The 10299-nt window shown below is 39.9% G+C and overlaps 1 protein-coding gene across 3 annotated transcripts in view; it reads left to right on the forward strand.

The window, feature by feature from the left end:
- Positions 1 to 10299, forward strand: part of GALNT13 (polypeptide N-acetylgalactosaminyltransferase 13) — a 422841-nt gene that overhangs the window by 243121 nt on the left and 169421 nt on the right. For all 3 annotated transcript variants that reach the window (XM_006025323.2, XM_025206100.1, XM_025206101.1), the window contains 3 exons: positions 3803 to 3969; positions 6708 to 6915; positions 9856 to 10026. In XM_006025323.2, coding sequence (XP_006025385.1) covers positions 3803 to 3969; positions 6708 to 6915; positions 9856 to 10026 — 546 coding nt within the window. The remainder of the gene's footprint in view (positions 1 to 3802; positions 3970 to 6707; positions 6916 to 9855; positions 10027 to 10299) is intronic.

Here is a 10299-nt window from a genome sequence, read left to right on the forward strand (position 1 = left end):
TCCAACACACTGGAAATCTAGCACATTGGAACAGACTCAACTAATCAAGTCTGCTGGAGGACAGAAATTAACACGCTGCGGCAGACTCTAGCATCATGTCTTCCCCACCACTTCCCTGGGAAGTTGGTTCCAGATTTTGGCCACCCTAACTGTAAAATATTGCCTTCTGATCTCTAACCTAAACCTATTCTCCATCAGGAACAATGGTAATAAACTGATGGAGAATAGGCTTAGGTTAGAGATCAGAAGGCAATATTTTACAGTTAGGGTAGCCAAAATCTGGATTGTCAAAAATACCTTGGGCAAATTCAAGAGGAGGTTGGATGATCACCTGTCTGGGGTCTTGTGAACCCAGCATTCATTCCTGCCTGTGGCAGGGGGTTCGGCTAGATGATCTGTTCAGGTCCCTCCTGACCCTAGCTACTATGAAACTATGTACCAGCGTTCCTGTGCTGAAAAATGGTGGCAGGGTACTTTTGACTAAAGCTCGTTCGATGAGCTTTAGTTTGAAGTGCCCCACCACCATTTTTCAGCACAAAGATACTAATGCACATGACACTCACGTGCTTTTAATTAGCGCAGCTCGCTAATTAAAGTACCTCCCCTGCCCCCCCCACCTCCCTGTTGGCAAGAATAAAGGGAGACAGGTAAGGACTTGAGATTTTATGTTCTGCTCCATTGCACCATGGGAAGGCCTGCTATGCTGCTCAAGTTAAGGGTCTCATTATGGTTTCATTATGACCCTGTATTTTCAGTGTGCTTATGCCTTAACTTGAAAAAAAAAAATGTCCATGGTTTTTAACTGACACATGTATGTTAGCTTATTATAATGTGCGTTAACTAAAAAGCATGTTTTTAAAGTTATGCTTTAATACACATTAAAAGAGGCAAATGTACATTAAAGTGCACGTGTAGACACACCCAGCGTTGTTTTACTGCTCCAGCTGAGCAGGAGGAAAACATGCCCCCTTCGTAATCCCCACAGTTTGCTGGAGGGAGACACAGGCTGACCCTGAGCAGTCTAGGTTAGTTGATCAGGGCTTCTCTGTGCACTGCTGCCATCTATCTCCAGGCAGATTAAGGGGGCCTATGGAGCAGACTGAGATGTGGCTAGGGGTACCCCTAGCTACACAGTGTCAGCATCACAGCTTCCTTGATCTTTAGGGACTTGGCTTTCAGATGTCTCCAGGTAAGTTTCCCTACCAGGAAAACAAACCTAGAAGAATTCTCCTGGATCATTTGAATGTGTATATTTAGTCTTAGAGTCCTGTTTCTTGGGATACTCTAGTTGAACAATCAATATAACTTAAAGTGATATCCAGTAAAGCCATCTTTCCTATAAACTCTGTAAATCTAAATCATAATACATGCCTCACTGTGGTCAATTAGACCCCAGAAATGGTTGAGAAATGCACAGTGGTGCTGCTTTTCCTTTCTCCTTGGAGTTTAGAGTTCATTAAAGAAATGAATAGCTGGCTGTTCTATGATCATGTAATTTTACTGTTTTTTTCACAGATTGCTCTCCAAAATTATATGAGGCGGTAAAATCCACAAAGAACAATTTCAAGCCCAAACAAGCTTAGCATGATTCTTGCTGGATGAGACAGAAGGAAAGTCCTTTTTGGCTCATTCAATAGAAGGCTTATTTGTAAACCACTAGGGTCTCAATTTTACTCTCCAACAATAATGAACAACTATGGAGATATATGCAGCAATCAGATTTTTTTTTCCATAAAGTTGGGGTACCAATTTGCATACTGCAGACTATAACTGAAACATGGAAACCAGAGGAATTTTCTGTACTTCTTTTCTGGAGATATGTGGGCTGTTATGATTTTTAATTTGTATGGTTTGTTATGCCATTGAACAAAATATATATTTTTAAATGTTTAGAAAGATTATGTTTAAGGATGCTACTGGGGAGGTATTGTTGATGGACCATATGATGTTTCTTTACTGCCTTTTACTGCCATTATCCTAATTCCTATATTCCTACATTTGGATGAACTGACTAGCCAAGCATTACTGTTAGGGAAGTACTGCAATATGTGGTTTTGAATGTATTCCTTCACTTTGGCTTGTGAATTCTAAAATTATATGGACCAGATGCATCCTATGGTTAGAGTGTGCAGGGTGACTAAATATCATTAAGTAACTAATATGTAGAGCAAATATTACAATCAAAATATTTAAAGAAGAGTATGTTACGCTTTAAAGAGCAGACTACAGATGTGAATACGTGACATGTACCTTATCTAACACAAAGCTCACTACCATACGTAGACCTCTATTGAACAAAACATTGAACCCTTATGTACAGTTATGTATGTGTTTTAGTGGTTTTGATTTCACATTGATAGCCATGGAATGTATGGAGGCATCAAATGAGCAATTGGTTCAGTTGAGAAGAAAGCCACTCTGCTGAAAGACAAACAGAAATGTCATTACTAATCAACAAAAATAACTTGAGTATTGGATTGAATACTGTGCAATTATATATACTCCAGTGAAACTGAAATTAAACGCAAATAGTCAAAGGATTACCACAGTTAGAAGTTACGATGGATTTGGACAACAAGGTTATGTCAGAAGATTTGCAGAAAGTCACTATAAATCAATTCCTGGGAACAAGGCATCAGCAACGACTGTTTGCCTGCTGAAATCTGCAGATGCACCAAGATGAATTGCTTCAAAAGCTTCATGAAGTTATACTTCTCTGTTGGAAAGAGGAAGCAGCACCACAAGATTTCAAAGTTGCTTGGTTTTTTACAATTATACAAAAACAAAGTGGATAGAAGTGACTGTGACAACTGTCTCTCTGTTGAACATCATCAGAAAATTTGTCACTCGCATCATGCTCCTGAGGCTGCAATCTAGGTGAAAGAATCTATTCTGAAAGTCAGGAGTTTTTCACTCGGGACACTCCACTACTGTGATATTTTCAGTGAAGCAACAGCAAGAGAAGCGTAGAGAAAAACAAATACCATTGTATATAGCCATACAAAAAACTACAACTCTGGGTTCCAAAATTATACCTTTTATTAGACCAACTGGCTATTGTACATAGCCTTCATCTGTCTGACAAAGGCCTTCAATACAGTCAATGGACAGGGTGTTTTTACGTTCCTGAAGTAACTGGTTGTCCCTCCAAACTGTTGAACATCATTCACTCGTTACACACTATTACCAGATGAACTTACTCTATATCACATATAGAGTGATATAACTCTGGAAAACTATTTTTTCCTTACATTTTGCCTTGTAAAAATTAGGTGCGTGTTTTATATGAGGGTGAGTGGTACATGACAAATAAAACAATTTAGTTGTTGTGTTTTCATTCTAAGAAATCCTAACAGCTGGAAGGTTTAAAAAATTAGTCCTGTTTTATCCAAACCACAGAGGTTGGGAGGAATCCTGATTAATAGGTTGATGCTTTGCTTCTAACTTATATGTGCGTTGTATTATTTCTTGGATGTAAAAACTAATTTTCCATTTGGTAGATCCAGCAACTTCTCATATGTAGCTTTTAAGTATTGATTTCTGAGTATACTAAGAAACAGCTGGCAGGAGACTAAATGGTTCTGAAAGAGGCAAAACTGGGAAACAGCTTTTTTCGTGATGTCTTTTCTAGCAGGAATATAGTATTCACTGTGCTTATGAGTGTAGTAATTTGGGACTCTTGAAATTAATGTCCAGCTGAATTGTGTGTTGTCCAGTGATATTGGGGCCTGGCTTCCAGTGATGTGATGGTGGTGGTGAATGACTTTATTAGAAGATTAACCTTCTTTTCTCTTTTTGGCAGATGCAAGACAAAAGTCTACCCTGATGAGCTCCCAAATACAAGTGTCGTTATAGTGTTTCATAATGAAGCCTGGAGTACTTTGCTTCGGACTGTTTACAGTGTTATAAATCGGTCCCCGCATCATTTACTTTCTGAGGTCATCTTGGTAGATGATGCCAGTGAAAGAGGTAAGCCTCTTGTGCTAATTTATCAAGGGCAGTTGCTGATAATATGAAAGACATTTAAATTGAACATATTTTGTTACTGTCACATTTAAGAATCCTATAGCAGGAGTTGTTCAAGTCAGTGGCATTTAACCATTGATAAACCCAACTCTAAGCAAGGATGCCTGTGATTGTTACTTCATTCAGAGGTAGTTGGAGTGAGAAAAAAGGTACTGTTATGACCTTGGACAAATGGTCATAACAAATATTTTAATGTATCTGGGGAAGTGCTAAACTGTACACGTTCCTAAAGTAATAATTGAAAAACTGTCTGGTATCATATCTATTACCAGAGCTGTTATCCAGATTTTGTGAGTTCATTTTTTGCATCAGTTAATTATAAACTGCACACTGATTTTATTATCTCATATTGTTGTTGACGAATGCAGGTAAGAACATGGTGTTACTTGTCTTTGCCATTTATTGTTCTTTCCAAAAGGGAAATAGCTTACTCCTGAGGTTCAAACCTTTTAGAATGCAAGAAGCTGATGCAGTTTCTTTCTATTACTTGTACGATAAATAATTATTGAGGTTTTAATTTCTTTGGGGCCTGATTTCTTGTAGGAGCATTTCTTTATAGAGAAAGCAGCTTTTAGTCACACAAACTGCCTCTGACATTATTAACTTTCTCTTTTCCTTACAAAATACCAAAAATGTAATATCCAAGATGAAATTAGTGAAAAGCCAAAAATATTATGTGGAATTGCATGCATTTTTAAATGTTCGCACTGTCTTGCACCTTATATAATGTGTAAGCTATTTAATGCTGAATACAAAAGAATGCAGCAGCTAGTTAATTCAGGCATAGCAGTACCTCTCATAATTGTGCAAGCAGCTGGAATTGGCTCTGGGTTTACTTCTATATAGCTGCCGGATATAGGGGACTAAGACCCCTCTACATATTACAGGTATTGCACAATTAACTGGTTAATTACACAATTACCTGGAGACAAGCTATATGTACAAAGTAGCTATTGCACAATAATATGTTCCAACCAACTATAAAGTTAGACCTTGAAAAATTGTACTAACTTTATAGCTGGTTGCTGTTGGGCTTTAATTTGCACATGCAGCAGGGTCTCCCCACAAGGGTGCTCTATGCCCAACAAAACCCCACTCACACCCCACCAGGCCATAGGGATCGCAGCTGTAATCTCTAGGGCTTAGGGATGCATGAAATCCCCAGACCTTGGGAATTGTGGCTATTATCCCTAGGGATCTGGGGTACATGGAAACCTCTGGGGCTGGAGGATTCCTGTAGGACAATCCCTCTGCCCTGGGGGTGCAGGAAATCTCCAGGGCTAGAGGATAACTGTGATCCTCCACCTCGGCTGTTGTCCCCACTCTAGGGTTGTGGGAATCACCAGCTCCAGTCAGGATCCTCCAGCTTTTGGGGCATGGGGGGGTGCCCATGCAGCTGGGAGCCCAACCACTGTGGTGCATGGTGCTCCCAGTCTCAGGATCCTCCTTCTTGCTACTACAGGGGGAGCCTGGGATCAGGCTACCCCTGCACTGTCATTGTGGAATCATACGTTAAATTGCATCGCACCTCAGTTGCACCTCTTGCCATGCATGTGTGGCATGGCAGGAGAAGCAATTGTGTGAATTGTGCATTAGATCCCATCATGCCTTTGCCTGCACGTGTAGAGGCGGCCTATGGAACCAACTTATGGTAAAACCATTCTGAAGAGGACAGATGACCCAGAAAATTCATTGCAGTGTACTATGCAGTGTTTGCCGAATGCTTTCCTCAGGTACTAGGTTTTGGTAGCCTTGCAGCAGTCAGGTAACACAGTTTCTAAATTCTGTAGGGACTGGAGATGCTGCCAGATTCCTCCCACTCCTCTTGAAATCTGGCTTCCTTATTAACCGTACTACCCTTATGCTTGTAGTCTCATCAGCATGCGCTACCTTGGACAGGGATGTAACTGTAACATTGATTATATTGCCTCCCTATCCACACAACTACTCACCAAAATATTCCTGTTTCAAAGATGACCATGCTGAGTAGAGTGGCAGCTCTCTAAGCCCCACTTCTGAAACAGTCATCTTGCAAGTGGAAATATGGCTGAGTGACTTAGGGGGTTTGAGGAAGAACGAATTCTGCCATGCTGGCTTCACTCTTTCAGGCCTCATTCTGTCCTCTATAGTAGACAGCAAGGGGAAGTCTTTCTCTTGTATTAGCATGGTATTACATTTTTTAAGTTGTCAAACACGAAAGCAGTTTATTAAAACTGAGCTTGTTTGGATACTGAATCTCAACACCAAACAAAACAGCAAAAGTTGTGTTTGAAGCCATGTATTGGTAAACAGTGTACATTCAGCATTGACTGCCTGGTGCTTTTTGTAGGAAATGAATCTTGACTTTTTCCTCTGAAATCTTTTATATACGTGGTATTCTCAGAGGCGTTATTTAATGAGAACTGTAGTGCAGCCCTAGAATGCGAGTGGAGTTCTACGGAAGCCTCTGTGTCTTGGCTCTGATTCTTCTAAAGATTAATAAGCATGGTTCGCACTGTATTTTTTGTCTTGTGTTTCCAGAGCCTTTAGTCTTTTCAATATTTATGCATTAGAATATTGTCCAGGAGTTACCCTTGGAGTGCCCAGCACAATGCATTAACCACACATTTCCATTCTGATTTCTTTCTGGTTATTGATTCAGGTTTGAAGAAGTGTTTTTTCTTATTATTTTAATTTGGCAGATTTTCTGAAGGCTGCATTAGAGAATTATGTGAAAAATTTAGAAGTGCCAGTAAAAATTATTAGGATGGAACAGCGGTCAGGACTGATCCGTGCGCGACTAAGAGGAGCAGCAGCTTCTAAGGGCCAAGTCATAACTTTCTTGGATGCACATTGTGAATGCACTTTAGGGTGGCTTGAGCCCCTGCTAGCAAGAATAAAGGAAGACAGGTAAGGACTTAAGATTTGATATCCTACTTTGTGATAGAAAGGCCTGCTATGCTGCTCAAGTTAAGGGTTTCATTATGAGCCTGTGTTTTCAGTGTGCTTATGCCTTAGATTTAAAAACATGCTTTTAGGATGAGGCTAATCCATCAAGCCAAAGAGCATTTTTTATTTCTGCTTTAGATTTTAGATTTTTTATTTATTTCAATTTGTACCAAATATTTTTTTTTATTTTTTTTTTATTTTAACATTGTTTTTACAGGGTTTCTGTCTGTGTTGATGGGAATAGTTACTGTTAATACATTATCCCTTTTCTTCCATGGCATATGTCCATGGAGATCTTTTTGGGCAAAACTAACTTTCAACTTTTTTGGTTCATGCATGCTTGAATATGACTACCCTTCTGTACTCAGTCTGTCTTGTTTTCTACTGGTGAGCTCACAGGTAGCTGAAATTTACCCTCATCCAGTTTTCTAATATCATGATGAAACTTGCACCCATCTATTTAATGTGTGAGTGAATCCATAATCCCAAATAAGAGAAAAATCCACATTACAATCATATTTTATCATTGTTCTGCCAGCATTTTTCTTACCCTTATGACTTACGATGAGAAAACAACAGGGTGGAGGGTGTGCGTGTGTGGGCATGCATGCTCATGTATGTACGTGTATAAGCTCTGTTTGTATACTTACACACACATATCCAAAGCCAAAAAAGACCCTGTTTGTATCTGTTTATAAAGCATGTAGCCAGAGATGGACCGCAGATAATCTCTGCAAAATGTGCACCATGACCAATAAATCAGAAGGAACGGCAGGAATCCATTACTTCAGCAGCTGCTGGGATCAAAGATGGGTGGAGAGTCTGTTTGCTTGGAGGATGATTGGTGATAGTGGGCAGAAGCATTAAATTGTTAAAATTTACAACATTAATTGAGTTTTTCATAGAATCATAGAATAGTAGGGCTGGAAGGGACCCCGAAGGATCATCAGGTCCAGCCCCTTGCATGAGCAGGAAAGACATCTGGGGTCAGACAACCCCAGCCAGGTGACCATCTAGTCTTCTCTTGAAGACCTCTAGGGCAGATGATTCCCTCTGGGGGGAAGCTTGTTCCATAGTCTGACAGTCTAGTTGTAAAGAAGTTTTTCCTAATGTTCAGCCTGAAACTATATTCCAGGAGTTTGTGGCCATTGTTTCTAGTTTTCCCCCAGATACATATCATCTATAAGTAAAAAGTGCTACATATGTATGAAAGGAGCAGGGGCTAGATGTGGGGGGATATTAAGGATATGGGAAAGGAGACTGTGTACATGTCTGGGAAGAAACTGACTATGTTGGTTCAATTTTGCTCTTGGGGTGAGAAATATAGTTGAATTTCTGCATGTTTGGAGCTGAGGGGGTTTTGTGAATAGAAAAAGCAGGGGAGGGAGGATTTGTATAGAAGCAGCTGTTTGTTGGAGGATGCAAGGGGGAGTCAGTAACATACCTTCCCAGAGGCACAACTGGGCGGTTCTGTACCCTGGGTGGTGGTGGTGCTCGGGGCTGCAGCCAGGCTACTGGCAACAGAATGACACCCCAAACAGGACATCTATTTTTGTGCCTCCTTTCTTCCACCTAAGTCAGTGCCCATGGCTAGTGCCTTGTTCGCCCCCCGTTAGTAACATATTTACATTTGCAGTTGCTTTGATGGTCTTCCCCTAGTATCATAAGACGGTGACCACATAATTCTGAGGCATAAAATCAATTGCAGCTGAACCAAACTAAATTAGTTTAAACAATAACCATTCCTTTTTAAGATAAGGTTTGAGTATTGTTAGGTTAAAAACTGGAGAAAAAGAAAATAATACAAAAGAAAGATAAAAGGTAACTGTTATATCCTTCTGGCTATAGCATATTAGAATTACTTTTATTAACTGCATAAAATAGTTTGTATGCACCTATTGTTCAGGGATTTTTAGGAAAATGTATGGTATTTTATATAGTGCTATTTTAATAGTTTCTTGTTCCATTATTTCATTAAGACTCTTCTATTTTATATGTTTTATTCTGTAACCTAAGTGTCATGTCCCCTATGTACTAAAAAAAATTACAAGTTATAAAACTCATTAAAAATTGATCATAGTAGAAAAAAAATCTCAAGGGAGACATAACTGCAATTAATAGCACCTTATAGAAAAGTTAAATCTCTGAAGTAGGGTGTGAGATCAGTTTGGCAACCCAGAAGCAAAACTGAGGGGTATTTCCACATAGTCTAATTACCCTTCTTTTCTTTAGCTAGGATTCAGTAGTTCAGGAATGATTTTGTTATTCCACCCACCTACTAGCAAATACACATATCTTGTGTGTGAATAAGTTTCTGAGTTTGTGGTTTGTGAACATGTGGAAGTTGGATAGAAAATAAATGAGTAATTTTGGTAATAACATCCTGGGCTGTCAAGATGTACAAAAGCTCTTGAATAATACTTTAATAAGTGCAAAAATGAAAATTAAATTGTTCCACTATTGATTTGTGAATTAGAAGGTGTGAGATTTTACTTCAGCACTGAAGCTCATGCTGGACAGCTGATATCCAAGTGAATTTTGCTGAAGTTTATAGCAAACCTGCATCATCTCAGTGAATTTGAATGGAAACTGAGTAATCTTGTTTTGCCTGAGTTAGTCTTAAAACCTGGTAGCCTCCATTTAAAGTTTGAAAGTTGGGGTTTAATCTTGGAGTGAAACTTAGTGGGTGCAGGCCTGTGTAAATGGAAATGGGAAACAAGGTTTCCAAAAGACTGACAGCTGGAATTACGTACAATTTATACAATACAGTTTCCAGTATATATGAGCAGTTGTATTTTGATCTGAAGCTAGAAAGACTACATTAGAAAGCAGTGTTATAGCATATTAATAGGCATTATCATTACAATGTCTTATTAAAATGTAATACTTTTTTTCTTACAGAAAAACTGTTGTCTGCCCAATCATTGATGTGATAAGCGATGATACTTTTGAATACATGGCTGGATCAGACATGACATATGGCGGGTTTAACTGGAAACTTAATTTTCGCTGGTACCCTGTTCCTCAGAGAGAGATGGACAGGCGGAAAGGAGACAGAACCTTGCCTGTAAGGTAAAGAGAGTACCGTATTTTCACACATATACCCCGCCCACGGGTATAAGTCACACCCATGTATAACCCGCGGAAAATTGTATTTTTGTAAATAAATCCGTGTATACGCCACACCCGTGTATTCCCCGTGGCGGCGTATACACAGGGAGGTGGCGCAGCCCAGCCCACCCTGGCAGTGGCGGCACAGCCCGGCCTGCCCGGGCCCAGCGGAGAGGCGGCGCAGCCCACCCCGGCCCCGGCCCCCGCAGCAGTGAAGCCCGGCCTGCCCTGGCC

Source organism: Alligator sinensis, unplaced genomic scaffold (genome assembly GCF_000455745.1).
Source record: "Alligator sinensis unplaced genomic scaffold, ASM45574v1 scaffold788_1, whole genome shotgun sequence".
Classification (NCBI taxonomy): Eukaryota; Metazoa; Chordata; order Crocodylia; family Alligatoridae; genus Alligator; species Alligator sinensis.